We start from the raw sequence: 15,659 nt of genomic DNA on the forward strand, positions 1-15,659 counted from the left end.
AATGGTCCAGTCAAAGTCAACATCTAAATCCTAAAAAATCAGTGGAAATCTTGAAATCTATGTTTCTAGATGTGACTAAGCTGGTAGAAAATATGTCAGTAGTGTATATCAGTAGAACTGTACACCACATATCATAATTTTAATTCCAAACAGGAATGAAAACCCTGAACCCTTATTCCACTTCATAATTGAGTGCCACTTATAGTTTTGGTCTATCAAAACAACAAAAAAATCCCTATAATGTATACGTTTAGGCTTGTGGTGACAAAATCTGAGACGTCAAAAGGACGAGGATCCATTTTTTTGTGAGCTGTGTAGCGTTCCTTTATAATGGACGTCATAGACACACACACACTCACACACATACACAAAAGAAAAAAAGCTGCTCTGCTCCCAATCATTAAACCATCAGGCTGCTTTCCCAGTGGAAGAATGGGCCTAATCATTTCCAGCAAATGGTTTATTATGGCGAATGTTAGCAGCTGATGTGACAGCTGTTGCCAGTGCACCATGCAGGGGCTGATAATGGGGACAGCCTTAAACAAGACGACTCAACAAAGAGTCGGACAGACTGGTAAGCAGGCTGCATGCGTGTGATTTCGTTCTGAGCAGTGATTGTTGCTGCACTTCTCACACACACACACACACGCGCGCACACACACACACATGCAGGGGACGCGTACAGTGAACTTCAGGTGGTTTTACAGATGTTAAGGGTTTAGGTCCTTTGTGTAACACAGCTTCGCAGTCCTTACAGACATACAGCACATATTTAGATGCTGCCCCCTGGTGAAAATCAAAGCAAAAAACATCAACACATGGAATATGTAAAATCATCCTTTATTCAAACTTTTCAGTAGAGAAATTTAGATTTTCTTGATGCAGTATGCATAAATTTTCAATTCTATACAAAACTGTATGTAAAACTTTAGATGAAACATTTACAAATGTACAAGAAGAAACTCTAGTTTCTTAAGACAGACACACTAAAGACCTAAAGGGTTGTCCAGTAGCTCACCAAAGTAGTAATGTCACATTACAGCTGTCAGTTTGCAACAGGAGTAAAAATGTGTGTTGGGAGGCTACAAAAATAGATTGAAGAAGTTTGGTATAGCAACAGAGGTTAGAAGCCTTAAAAAAACTATTAGAATTAGAAATTTTAAGTTTAAATCTAAAGAATAGATTAAAAATAAAGAACACCCAACTCTAAGCATCTGAAATCTAAAACGTCATTTCAAACATATCCTGTTGTGGATGTACTTTTAATTTTTTTCCCCCAGCTTTAAGCAATAGGACACACTTGTAGCGTCACATAATAAATAAATAGCTAAACATTAATTTAAACTTTGATTTTTAGTAAATAAATATGATGGAAATTTTTAAATATGCTGCAAAGTAATGGAGATGAACAGAGTGAGCTTACAGCAGGGTTAATTGTGTGAGAATGGTTGTATGGCTTATTCATAGTTAGGAAGGCAACTCAGCAGGTTACACAGTTTGGAGTTCAAACTAAAAATCAACACAAACTAGAAGGAAATCATCATTCAAGAAAAACAAAACAAAAACAAACCGGTTGTCTAATACAAGTGATTTCCATAGCTTTAAAGCCTAGCTTGCATACGAATGTTCAGAAAATAAACCAAACTATGATACAGTGCACAATTGTGCATTATGTCATTTGTTCACACAAAATAAAACCTTCATAAAACACGTTTTACTTTTGCACCATCTTGAAAGAAAAGGAGGTTTTAACAGGGCAGATAAAGGGGCATCAGTCAACGACTGCTCTGAAGGAAAAGAGGCATCACTTGAGGAGGGAGGTAGAGAGGCCTTCCAGTATGGCTACGATTGTATTTTATGATAGCAGGTGAACCTAAAGAACCTTTAAATGCACCAAATAGATCGTCTCCTCTCCTTTTTACCCAAAGGAGTCTTTCTCAAGAGGGAGCGTTTTGGTCTCTCCACTCACGTCGCTCCCTCTTCCCCCTCTAGTTCTACTCTCTCTCTCTCTCTCTCTCTCTCTCAAACATCAAGGCTATTTGAGAAAGCCCTTGTAAAGGAAATGAGAGCGACTGGTAAATCTCTCGTTCTCCAGGCAGAAGAGCAGGTCCCTGAGATTGACACGCGTGATGCGCTGTCGAGTGAGTCTGGAGCCCGAGGAACCAGCGGCGCCGGTTAGAGACGAGCCTGTTCCGGACCCCTGAAAGATGTGGAGAAGTTAAGGAAGAAGGAAACGGTGAGCGATGCTGACGGCGCTTGACAACATTTCTGCGATAAGTGACGTTACAACTACAAACGTGCTAGTGCATAACTGTGCAGTGAGTGGAAAAAGCACATAGTGTGCTACAAAAGTGAGTACGCTCAATTACATTTTTGTACATACCTTATGTCTTTTCATTGGACAACATTTTAAATATGACACTTTGATTCAATGTAAAGCACTCATTGTACAGCTTGTAGGGTATCTGCAGGTTTTTACCAACTCAAATGTAAGACTTTTTAAGACTGTACCGCAAGACCTGTATCACGACAGAAATGTACGAACATCGTCCAATTGGTGGTAAATTTCCACTTACCCATAACAGATGCAAAAAGCTAGCTAGCTAGCAAGTGTACATTAGCTGTGAATTACCAGTAGCTTCAACAGTGAAGTCACAGAACGCAACGATGTCTGAGTGCAACTCAGACGTTTGCCTGAGATTTAACCCTGCTGCTAAGACACCATTTAAGACATGTGACTGTTATATTAAAGGCCATATTACATTTTAGTAAGACATTTTAAGGCCTTCATTTTAGGTACATTAATTTAAGACTGTTTAAGGACGCGCAGACACCCTGGTTTGTATAATAGTATACCCAGAAAATGATGCTGCCACCAAAAAGTTTTACTGTGGATGTTGTTTGGTTCGAACTGATGCGCAATTTTGGTGTTACTTCTTCATATAGGAATTTTCATGTCGACCAAGAAACCTCTATTTAGGTCTCATATGATTGTAAAGTGACAAAATGTGGAAAAGTTCAAACAGTATGAATACCTTTGCAGGACTTTGGAATCATTCCCTTTATTATCTAAGGTCTTCATATTTTTGAGAGCAAATGGAACTACAATAAAGCATTAAATATATCTGTTGTATGTGTAACACATCCATATAATACATGAGTCCCACTTTCTGAAATGAGTGACAAAAAAACAATGAACTTTTTTCATGATACTATTCTTTTTCAAGCTTTTACTCGTGCAACTGAGTATCATAGAGCAAACTGAGTGTTTGGACAGAAAGCACCATATGGCCGGGGCTTTCCCTGGGTTAGAGCCTGCATGTTCTTCTGAGCACACTTCTCTTCCAGATTCCACCCACGGCCCAAAGACAAGCAGATTACACTGATCAGCGATGAGCGAGGGAGCTCATAAAGACCGTTAGCTCAACCAAAACGAATGATCATGTTGGCAAAGCAGAAGTAAAACCATTTAAAGGAGATAGAAGGTAATAAAAAAAGATATGTTGAAACACCTTTTAGTGCGAGGTGAGAAGTCAATGTGAATATTTTTGCAATTTTAATAAAAGTGACACCTCTCCAAGTATGCCATAAAGAGTTAGCTGTAACATTAAACTGCACTAAAAGCAGTAGGAAGGGCAAACTCTCAAAGGCCAATGAACAGTTTCCTCCAAAAAAAAAAACTGAAGTTTTTCTTCACAAGAACAGGGAGAATAAAGGATGACAATCCAAAATGAATGTGTCATTTCATTAGACGTATGTGGATCAAACTTGTTTGATGTGTGTTTACAGGAGTCAGCTGACGGTTGCAGTGAGAACAGAGCTCTGCTTGACCTAATGAGAGCCGTCGCTCTGCAAGTTTCTCTGCTCGAGCAGGTGGTGAGGACCGCCGGTGACAGCTGGTGACAAACTCAGCTTTCTATCACCAACACGGCCACCGAGAAGCAGGCTCGAGTCTCACCGCTAACATTTGTAACCATTAACAAAACGAATGTTTCAAACTAGAGCTATAAATACACTCAGTGACTCCCAGAAAGGATCTGTTGATGACAGTGCCTTGCTAAAGTATTCATATCTCTTTTTTTTAACGTTTTAATCACATTACAACCTCAACCTTCAGTGTGATTTTTTTTTATTTTTTATTTTGTGATGGGGTAATCCTGTCATGACAAGCAATAAATCAATTCATCACACGCTAAATTAAAAATGACCTTGATAATTTCGACTTGGACAATAATCTTTAAAAAGACACTTCCCTTTTAATATTGTTGAAAAGCCGCCATTTTGAAAAACACTGGAAACATTTGACATCCACTTTGAAGTAGTTAGTTTGCACCTTTTTTTTTCATATAAAAATCCTACCTGGCTCTTTTGTCTGTTTTCCCTGTACAAGAGGACTGATTAATATTTTTTGAAATGGTTCCAGATGCTTCATAATCTATTTTAATTATTGTTGTCTAAGTTGTTTTGTTTAGTTATTTTGGATTTTTAAAATGTTTTCCAGTCCCAGTGTCAAATGTTCTTGATTTTTGATATGGTGTTCTACTATTATCATTATATTAGTTGAAAAATGTTCTCAAAATGACATTGTTATTGTTTATCACAATACTTTCTGGCATAATTTGTGGTCCAGCAAAATTTGTTGTCGTGACAGAAATATGATAGGCCAACACAAAATTGGACATAATGGTAAATGGTAGGGGAAATGATGATTAAGTTCACAAATGTATCAAAACTTGATTGTCCACCAAGACTGGGCAAGGGAAATATTAATCAGAGAAGTCAGATGAGCCAATATAACTCTGCAGGAGCTGCATTTGTCCAATCCATAAATCTGGGCATTTTGAAAGATGGGCAAAAAGACGTCTGTTAAAAAAAAAAAAGTGCACAGTCCTCCAAAACTCTCCACATTTTAAAGACTAGAGGAAACATACCTCTAAAGACTTGCAACTGAAAGCCATGCATCGTTTTTACAATGATCAATGTCAATGACGCGATACTTTTTGTTTACTAGATGCTATTTAAATGTATAAAAGTTTTTGACTTTGAGAAAAAGTTTAAATGCTCTAAATATTTGTTGCGAGACTCTGTATGAAAAGATAAACTACGGCCGAGCTGTGCTGTCAAATAATAACCAAAACATGCAATTACAGAATATTATCCGACTAATGCTTTTTAGTTTTTCCCTGATGTTGCGCTAATAAGAACAGGATAGGTGGGAAAAAAAATAGAGAGAGAGAGAGAGATGACCCAGAATCCTAATGCATCCGGCCCTGGCTGCTGCAGGTGCACAGGCATAAATCGTGCAAACATTAATTACTGTCTTCATTGTTACCTCAGCTGAAGCAGATGAGGATGGAGAGTCCAGGTTCTTCTTCTTCTTCCTGGGACCAATGGCTGCCAAAGCAGTCAGGTTGGCCTCCCTCTGTCTCATCTGAGCCAGCTCCTGCTGCTGCATCTGGACAACACACACAGAAACACACACACACACATACGCTCACCAAAAACTGAATCAGTCGTAAACGTGACAGAGAGACCTGCAGACCGTGCTCCACCTCAACTCGTACCTCTTTCGCCTTCTGTTTCAAACGCAGCTGCTCCGGATCCTCTTGCCGCGCTCGGGACTGAAGGGCCGACATGAAGAAAAGTCGTCGTTTATTTAAGACACTTCGATTGCAGTTTGACGTCAACAGCAAAGCATAAAGAATAAGATACTGCTTATATAACCGTGCAATAACTAGAAAAAAAAACAGGCAAAAATAAATAAAGGCAAGAGGTGTCAATTAAAAGCTCTTATTAAATAATCAGAGTTTCATGTGTTGCACCATTTAAAACCACTTGTTAAATCTAACCCCAGCAGAGTCACGGTGTTAAGTCAACTGTTTACGGTAAAGACAGAAATGCAACAGGCAGCACAAAACGACAACAAGCAGACGTACAGTCTGTGGTAAATGATGACAATGACAGGTTTCATTTTCTGAAGTCACTTTGATCTACTTAAGCATGATTGAGAATCTGTGGAGATTAGGGTTATGGCAAAGAGGCCTTTCAACAAAAAAAAATGTTAGAGCGTATCACCACAATTAATGCTGTAAATACCAACAAATTGGGATTATCAAAAGGATTGCCCTGATGATTACAGACAAGACTTTTTATAGTGCTTGAAACATTTTTGTTTTATCAAAATGTAAAAAAAGAAAAACAACAACCCCAAAATGTATATATTTTTATATTGATGCCCCTTTTTACATTGTCAAATTCCCTTTTGAGAGACGGCCGCCTGATCTCTATCAGAAACAACTCTCTGAGCATTAAGAGAGTCATTTAAAAACAAAATAAGCCAGGTGTATAGATAACTATCAGCTGAACTTTAGACTCTGCAGTATATAGATATGACCGTAGGGCTGAACAAATGAATCAATAATCGTCAAATAATTTAGTAATAGATTAATTACTTTTTACGTAAACGTAAAGTCCTAAAGCCCCAAAACTATGGTGAATCAATTTCAGACTTTAAGTCCTCACAGAAATCCTGGACAGTTGAAATTGTTCTCAACAAAACAGCAACAGCCAGAAGTCTTCAAATGTAAACTTTGAAATGCAGAGAGGGTTCGTTTTCTTTAAGCTTACTCTTCTAGAGCTGGAAGTTTTTTACACATTCTGGCTTCAACAAACTAAAATCTATGAATCATTACGTATTTAATATCATGTGGTTAAATCTGACGTTAGAAATTCAACCCAAATACCAATTAGGACGCTTGCTGGCAGCAGGCTCCCTGTTGTCGAGTCATAAATCAATCCCGGCCGACCCTGGGGTCAAACCGTATGGCGCTCTCGAGTCAACTGAAAAGCTGTCAAGTGACTAAAACGTCGTATGTAGGCAAAACATTTAAGACGGCTGTTAATGGTGAACACAAAAATGTAACAGGCGGCTAAAAACAACAACAGGCACATGTGTGTTAATGAAGGTTTCGTTCTCTAGATTCATGACAGCGTACCTTAGCTGCCTTCAGCAGGATCTCCCTCTCCTGCTCTTCCTTTCGCTGCTTCTCCAGCTGGTCAAGCTGCTCAAAGAACTTCAGCTGAGTCCGAACGTCGCTGCTCTGCTCATAGCTGTCATCCTCCTGCTAAAAGACGTCATCGATACAATGCTACCTCAGAAGAAGTCAATGCTGACATACCGGTAATCGTTTTAAAGCCGTATTATGTTTTCTTCCATTTATAGCACAATCAAGTTCATCATAAAAACATGTATATGTGATGTGAAAAAAAAAAAACTGACATAATTTAACGCCTTGAAATTGGGCCTCCGTCTCATTAAGAAGATTTCTCTAACATGCATGGAAGAATACAGGCAACACTCCCAGTATGTTTTTGATGAGCTGTCTTAAAGGGGCAGCTCAAAGAAGCTGCCTTTGAGAAATCTGGTGGAGATGCAGCATTAATCTTCTATGCCCTGCTAATGTTGAACAAACTGAGCTCCTTTAAATCAAGGCTAAAAAGCTAAAAGTTGCCTTTGATTAATGGTAAATGGATCACTGATCAACATTTTTTATGTGTAATGGTGATTTTGATGACGGCATCTGACAAAATGACATGGTTATGTTTCATAATTGGTTCTATATTATGATGTAAGGCACTTTGAGCTGCCTTCTTGATGAAATGTGCTCTGCTAATCATCTTGATTTGGTGTAATTCATCAACAAACCTTGAAGTTGATGTTTTTCTGCTGGGCTACTTGGGAGACTTTTTCAAGTAAGTTCAGAAGTCGCTGCTGGGTGGCGTGGGAGACGTAATTCACCACCTCGGTGCCGAGCTCCGTAACGCCATACTTCATACCTGGAGGACGAAACAAACGATGCGGTGAGAGACTGACCAACCGGAGGCTCCCGTTCGGTCAGGAAGGACCAGAGCCTCACCGATCTCCAGCATTCTCCTCTGCAGCAAGGCATAGGAGAGGAAGGCCTCGTCCTTGCAGGAATGCGTCACCGCGCCGACGAGTCCGGAGTTAGTTGCCAGGATGTTAGCGCTCTCCTCTGATAGGTTCACTCCCGCCATGGAGGCCACGTCGTTGATGTCGTCGTCATCTCTGCTGATGAAGAAGCAGACGTGTTGTGGTTGCAGTGTCTGACAGTCAACGTTGTTGTTCGGCAAGACTGATTTGCTTTTTCTGCAATAATTTTACATCCATCTCTCTTCACAAAATTAGATTGATACAGAACTGTTTATGATGGCGAGTGCAGTTATGTATGCCGATTGAAAATATCCACATGTTGTCATGTCGCATCAGCAAACCGTATAGTGTATTTTATTTAGATTTAATGTGATAAGTTAGTAAATAATTTGACCTGGAAGGCCATTTAAATATGGATTAGCATTTGAAAAGTCAGTCCTTTTTACTAAACATGGTGGTGGCAGGATCATGCTGTGGGAATGTTTTTCTTCAAATTGATCAAAGTTGATAGGAATGAAGCTAAATGCAAAAGGATTACAGAGTAAAACTCGTCTAGGGCCACAAATGACAATTTAACAATATTCAATAAATACCTGCAATAGAAAGTTTGTGGTTAAAGAACAATCATTTTTATTTTTAAAACTAAACAAAAAACAACAAAAAAACATGAAACATACACAAACAGAGGATTGATACATGCTTTTTCTGCGGATGTTGGTTTCTGGACTATAATTTAAAAGTTTCAAATGCAATAATGAGTGGAAAGTACTGAAGGGGGATAAGCAGAGATGTGTGAGCCACATTTCACATTTTCATTTACAAAATTAATTCTGAAACGTGTATATTTTTCCTTCGACTTTACAAATGTGCCCCATTATGGTCATTCATGTTGGCCTATTACATGAAACAGTTGGGTCTGTAGTTTTCTATCACTTTGGGTTCATCTTTGTATACCAACTTGAAAACATCACCAACTTCTGCACAGACTCATTTAATAAAAGAGTTTGGGTGATGAAAAAAAAGAGTTTCTACTGCCTGAAGAAGTCAGCAGAAATCTTATGACTGCCGGTGCCTTTTCTTTTTAGGACCAAATCAAAAATAATAATTTGCGGGTTGTGACTTTTTTGAAAATGCTCAAATGGCGTCTGTGCTTTTCGCAAGGCACGAAACCAAGAGCAGAAAAAGAGATGAAGAGTCTCACTTGAAAGTGCCACCCGCTTCTTTCAGCTTGTTCTTCTGTGCCTGCGTCAAGGCAACGGCGGAGACTTGCCTGGAAACAAGCGTCACCTCGGGTCTCAGTTGAACCGCTGCAATATGTGTAGCAGAGGGGTTGGGGGAGAAATGAGAGAATAAACTACGTGGATGCAGAAAGACACAGAAACAAAAACAACGGCGTTGTCAGGGTGACGCCTCACCTGGCTGCAGCTCTTTAAGCTGCACTTGCTGCTGTCCCACCATGATCCGACCCGGGGTTTGATTCCGCAGAGCCATCATGGGGGTGGTGGGTAGAGTTACCTGAGGTCTCAGCATTGCTCTTTGCTGCTGAGGCTGGAGAACCTGGGGGGGATTTAACACCCATACATTATAACCAGATTAAATGGCAGCTATTGATTCCATCCAATGCACATGGATCAAAAGGCATGTGGTGTTTTTCCTCCCCATTTCAAACTTAGAATCCAGAAAAACTACCTTAGCAACTACGTTTTAGACTCCTGTTCTTCCAGCCCAGAAAAGTAAATAGACCAGAGGATACTTACTTATACTTATCTATCAACCCTGAATAGGAGTATCTAGTTTATCTAGTTTATATACTTTGGATCAACATTAGATACTTTCTCTTCTTTTGCTCTTTCCTTTGGTTTATTTTGTTTGTATTCATTTTAATTCCTGTAAAGCACTTTGTATTGCCTTGTTGCTGAAAATGGGCTACCTTTCCAAACTACTTAACAAAATACATTAAAAAAATGCACAGTTGTAATTCTGGACCCATCAGATGATTATAGAGTGTTAAGTAGAGATTTTCCATACGTTATTTTTGTAGTTCACTTCTCCCCCGCCCCCAGCAGTGCACCGTCCACTCTCAATAAAACTAACTATTCTCCTCCCCGCCTTCATTTTGTGTGGCCTGTTTAACTCGGCTTGATTCGAGACGATGGAAAGAACAGCTTCAGGGAGAAACTGTTTCATTAAAGCCGAGCGGCGAAGACGAGCACAAACACAAATTAAACATAGAAAATATCACATTCAACAATGTTTCTAAAATGGGGAAACATTTACGTTTAACACTGGTGCAGATAATCATAGTGTAAAAATAATCAACTGTAACAAGCTGTTGTTACATTGTTCCGGTTCGTTAGGATCAGGATGCTCCTCTACTTGACGTTTTCTGCAATGCAAGAATACTAAAGATTTGAGAAGTTACATGCCTTTTTTTTTTTTTTTAATTTACACAAATGTGAGACACTTAATGCTTTGGATCTGAAATGATTTAGGGCTCTTTTTCTAGAAAAATTTGACTATTAGCTATTTCATATTTTTGCACTTTTAATAATGATAAACAAATTTTGGCACGAACAGTAAGAAGACTGAACATGATAGTTTTTTCCCCGACACTCTTACGATTGTGACTGAACAAGACATTTGAGTCAACATGGTGACAATCGTCATAGTGTGGAATGATTTCCTTCAGGTTTTACACTGTAACTGCTATGAAACACTGAGATTAATGCTGCGCATCGTTACCAGTGACGTCGTCTGTCCTTGACTGACTGTTGGCTGAAGTTGGGGTCTGCTGCCCGGAGTCATGAGGCGGGGGCCAGGGCTGCCCAGGACCACCGTGGTGCAGGTGGCTGAGGTGGAGGAGACGGCCACCGAGGCCGGCTGAGGAAGCTGACTCTGCTGGATGAAGGCTGCCGAGTCTGGGGTGAGCTGCCTCAAGGCTGGGAGGCTTCTCTACCAAATTAATAAAAGTAGCCAAATGATTTAAGGTGAAGCCGCAGCATAGAAACAACCTTAAAGTGTGCTGCTGTTGGCTGAAAGCTTTAAACGTGACAGAAGCACATGGGCGTTCTCACCTTCAGGAAAGGCACTAGGTATGGTTGGGGTGAGGAGTTAAGCTCTTTGTACAATCTGCTGGTGAACTCTTCAGCTTCCAGCTTGTCTTCCTGGGAAAACATCAAAAAATCTAAGGGCTTACATTTACGCGAATATACTTTCCTGCTTTGCTAGTGTCTCTGGGAATCTTGTCCAATTGCAAATGTAAAGTTGTCACTGTATGAAGCACACTCACCAGCAGGTCTTTGACCAGCTCCCTCACAGTCGCTGCAGTCTCTGTGGACTGTTTCCCGCTGGATGCCAGCTTGATCAGTGTAGACAGGAAGTTCTTGCATTTCTTTACATTCTCCATTGTCTCCTATGGCAAACAGAGACGATCCGCATTTTAAACAAGCCCAAAGTCTCAAATAATACTACTACCCCTATAAGCCATTTTGAAAGAAGTGTTTGAAGTGAGCACTTCTTACCTTGCTCACAGTTACAGAGGTAACCGTGGTCCCAGGTGTTGGAGTGAGCGTTCTAGGGGCCAGTCCTGGCACTGTGGCCCCTACAGAGCTCTGGGAAGAGACAAAAACAAACAAACGTGCGTCTTAAAAAAATGAACCAGAATAAAAGCCTGTAGAGGACGACCTCAGAACTTTGAAGTCCTAGTTGGTTAGAAATATATTTTGTTACAGCACAGCAGGTAAAATGCTCCATAGAGCAAACCAGACATGTTTAATAATAATAATAAACTTTTTTTTTCTTTTTTACTATTTTGCTTGAAATCTGTTTTTTTTTGGGGGGGGGAGGGTTCCGCAATTTTGTTTCTGGGAAAAACCCCACTGCAGCCTGATGGTGCTGTACTGCATTTAGTTTAATAATTACATAAATATGTATATATTCACACATATTGTATCAATGCAAAAGCAGAATGCAAATTAGCAGTTTTGAGCCATGCATTGTACATAGCAATAATTTCTATTGGATAGAATGCATAATAAATATGTTATGCTGTAATTATGTAAATACACATTAAAAGCTTTGGTTTGCTTAAACGGAGCATAATACATTGGTAAAGTATCCACATTCCCAGACCTTTTCATATTGTCATTTTGCAAACTTCAATAATGTATTTTTGCACAACACAAAGTACTTCATTATCGTTAAACGGAAGGAAACTGATAATGGATTTTACATCTATTTACAAATGAAAGTCTAAATTGCGGTTTGCATTTGTATTTATCCATTTTTACGTTGATGACCTCTACATTAAATTCGACCAACTGCCTTCACAATAACCGCCATTAAGTCCAGTTTCTTAAACATCTAATGAAATGCAGTCAGAGTACCAATGTATTGGAGTTTCACAAAGTCCATTTGAGACTCTAAAACAAGACTTGACAGCTGAAGTTCAGAAAATCTGACTGATACTGAGCCACTTTGGAAAGAAAAACAAGCATTTTTTTTTTAGTTCTTACATGTGCAAAGTATTTTGTTTGTGAAAAATGTCAAGTAAGTTCCAGGTACGAGGTAAAACTGCCCAGGTCTGCAGTTTTACGGCAAATTACATTAATAAAATGGTAAATTTGAAGTGCAAATGAGACATCAAGAACTAAATCCTTTGCTTATAAGCCTGGCGATTATAATACTTATTATAAATCAAAGTTTAAAGCATCATATTATTAAAAGAGAACACGTTTGTAGAATCCTGTACATAGAGAGCATCTACACACCGGCAGGATGGGCGCTCTGTGAAGAGCAGTGGTTGCAGCGAGTGATACTGGGGGCGGACAGCCTGGTCGGATGATGGTGCCCGGAGATACTTGTCGGCTGATGATTGTGGCTCCAGGAGCCTAAAAAAAAAAAAAAAAAAGTAATCACAGACTAACAACTAGACTGTTTTACCAGTTTCCTTCTAGATTAAAATATACAGACAGTTTCCTGAAACCCCAAACCAAAAATACCTGTGCCGCAGACACATTTGTTGGCGTGGCGGTCCGAGGTACCATGCCTCCCTGCGCCTGCGCTTGCATTTGGGCCAGAGTCTGCTGAGGAATCACCAACAGCTGCCCGCTCTCGCTGCGCACTAGCACCATACCTGAAGTGAAACAGAAAGGTGTGTGAGAGCAACAGCAAAAAACTTAAAAAAGTAGTTTGTGCTTTATTTTTGTGTGAATTATGATGGGCTGCTTCACTGATTTTTTTTTAATTATTATTATTATTCTGTGAAGCACTTTGTAACATTTGTTTATACAAATAAAGTATTATTGTGTTGATTTTAAAGACAAGCGTTATAGTTACAGTTCATAAATTTGGGAAACTTACATAATTAGTTTTCTGTTTAAACTTGTAATAGCTTATAAAATGCTAAATGACAGCTCAACCTCACTTACCCGGGGGTATCTGGATGTTGTGTACACTGGGCTGTCCCGGAGAGGTCTGTGGGAGCCTCGGAGCCAGCATCTGGGTCGTGATCCCGGGCGCACCTGCGGCTGCCATGCCAAGAGGTCTGGGAGCACTGATGGAGCTGGGGGCGGCGGCAGCAGCAGCGGGCTGCGGTGCTGACTGGATTATCGTTGTTGGCGGCTCTGCTTTAATGATGTGCGAACCTGCGCTGACGGGCTGCCCATTGTTTATCGGCGGATTTTGCGTGCCAATACCCGTCTGATTCGATGCATTCGCAGCCACGGCGGGACTCGCGGTACTGCTGCCGTTCAAAGTTGTGCCCGACCCGGCTGTTTGCATAGGCGGCCTGACAAGTGTCACCGTGGGTCCTGCTGCTTGGCTCGCAGCAGAAACACCGTCCGAATTCATTAGCGGCGTCTGAATGACACTGTTTGACGAGGGGGGCAATGAGACGCCGGTCAGCCCTTTTGACAGCACTGCTCCGGTGCTGCCAGCCGCGGCTGATATCACAGTGCTGCTGCTGCTGCTGTTGTTGTTGTTACCAGTGCCACTTGTCGCTTTCGCCCCCTCCAGGGGGGTAACGCTTCCTGAATTGTGAGAGTTCATAGTTTGGCTCCCATTAAAAGTCTGCACAGAGTATGAAGCCACTTTCCCCGGCTGGTTAGGAGGGAAACTTATACCGTCACCGACAACAAGTGGTTTTCCCGGCTCGTGTCCCCTTTTGGTGTCGGTGCTGCCTGTCGATGCGTCCATGGCTGAACCATTGGGAAGTCGCTAAGCGGAGACCCCAACCTGCACTTCAACTAGTTTAACCGGGAGTAACACACGCTCGAATGTGATGGGGGAAGACTACTGTACGTCTGTTGCTTTTCTCTGCCAACTCCGGCGCTTGCTTCTCGCTTGTTCTCAGAGAACAAATAAGGAAAACAATATTAGTAGTTACAGCGTACCTGCTTTAGCAACCGTCTTGACCAAGTCCCAGCTGGACATTAGCTCGAGCTACCCCCCCGTCCCGGAACTATAACCATGTAATTAACAGCTGCCTCGTGCCAACTCAAACTAATAAACAAGGACAGCTGTGACTCTACAGACCGTGGAGGATGGCAAACTACCGCTTTATTCTCCCCCGTCTGTGAAAAGAGTTCATCCAGCAGACTGGGGCCAACCGCCATCTTCGCACTCCTGCGAGCTTGTGAAAAGTGAGGTACTTACTAACTGACGTGCGCCTGCGTACAATGGCCAAAAGTCCTCAGACCGGGGAGTTCTCTGAACGGTGATTGGCTGCTCTGCCTGCTAAAAGGCGGTACCAATGGCTTCAGCTGTCATTCCGGGAGAAGTAGAAGAGGGTATAACATCTCGCCGGGACGATATGTTTTCACCGAATTTTTCATACTAGAAAGCATACTTTGTCTTAAATTACAGATAATCCTTTTCAGAATTCAATCATGTGACTTTTGGTGGATAAATACCCAGGTTTGCTGCAAGCTTAATATTCAAATTTCAGAGTTTATTCACACTGGATGCACCGGGCAAGATGGCTGCAGCGAAATGAGGTTTCGGTTGTACAGAGACGTATAAAGACGCCCCACCCTTTTTAAAAAATGACTGTTTAGTCTTGAGCATTGTAGTCAAGCATCTCTGCGCTGACTTTTATATACACAACAAGAAATGTTGTTATATTCGTCACTTAAAGCATCAATACGACAAATCCCTTATTAGTAATATGTTTTTATCTGCATCCAGGGGCGTTTTTAGGATCTTGAACCTTTGGGTACTTAGCCCAGCCTGGAAAAAAAGCTTTGTCAGCTGCATAAGTTTTCAATTATTTATTGAAAAAATAATGTAGAACCTCTTCGCAGCTGGGGCAAGACACTCTTAAGAAAATCACGTAGTGTATTTCCCACAGATGTCTGTTTTTGTGAGTGATTGCAGACATATTTCACACACCCTGTTAATGCAATGAGTTGGATGGAGTCAACCTTTTAGTGGAAGAAGTAACTCAAATCTATGCTTAGTCCAGGAGTAGAACAACTTTTTCTCATCCAATGGACTCAGCAGTACTTCACTCACTCAGGAAAAAGATTCTGACTCTAAATCCAGCTTTTTTAGTTACCTTAAGCAGAAGTAAAAAAGTAAATAAAAATTCTTGAAATATAACCAGTTTTTAATAATAATGTTCCTCAATATGGATAACTGATTTTGTAATTAAAGCTAAAAAGATACTTTCTATGTATCATGAAATCACGACACAATTAACAATTAACTG

General features: G+C 40.5%; 1 protein-coding gene across 4 annotated transcripts; it reads right to left on the reverse strand.

Moving 5' to 3' along the window:
* Positions 1-824: 824 nt before the first annotated feature.
* On the reverse strand, positions 825-14,599 carry LOC106923235 (transcription initiation factor TFIID subunit 4-like). 4 transcript variants are annotated; one of them, XM_088005409.1, is made up of 15 exons: positions 13,381-14,599; positions 12,952-13,085; positions 12,721-12,840; positions 11,473-11,562; positions 11,241-11,363; positions 11,026-11,115; positions 10,694-10,903; positions 9,367-9,508; positions 9,153-9,258; positions 7,917-8,086; positions 7,706-7,836; positions 6,996-7,121; positions 5,565-5,621; positions 5,333-5,455; positions 825-2,200 (listed from the first exon to the last, which is right to left on the reverse strand). In XM_088005409.1, exons 1-15 carry the CDS (start codon positions 14,144-14,146, stop codon positions 2,036-2,038), a joined length of 2,553 nt encoding a protein of 850 aa, XP_087861535.1. In that variant the 5' UTR covers positions 14,147-14,599; the 3' UTR covers positions 825-2,035. The 4 variants fall into 4 exon arrangements, with proteins under 4 accessions (XP_087861535.1, XP_087861534.1, XP_014851658.2 ...); XM_088005408.1 differs by having other exon boundaries at positions 7,917-8,089; XM_014996172.2 differs by having other exon boundaries at positions 6,996-7,124; positions 7,917-8,089; positions 13,381-14,598.
* Between the last annotated feature and the right edge of the window lie 1,060 nt (positions 14,600-15,659).

The sequence above is a fragment of the Poecilia mexicana genome, unplaced genomic scaffold, assembly GCF_051168715.1.
Source record: "Poecilia mexicana isolate PSO_F unplaced genomic scaffold, ASM5116871v1 scaffold_5, whole genome shotgun sequence".
NCBI lineage: Eukaryota > Metazoa > Chordata > Actinopteri > Cyprinodontiformes > Poeciliidae > Poecilia > Poecilia mexicana.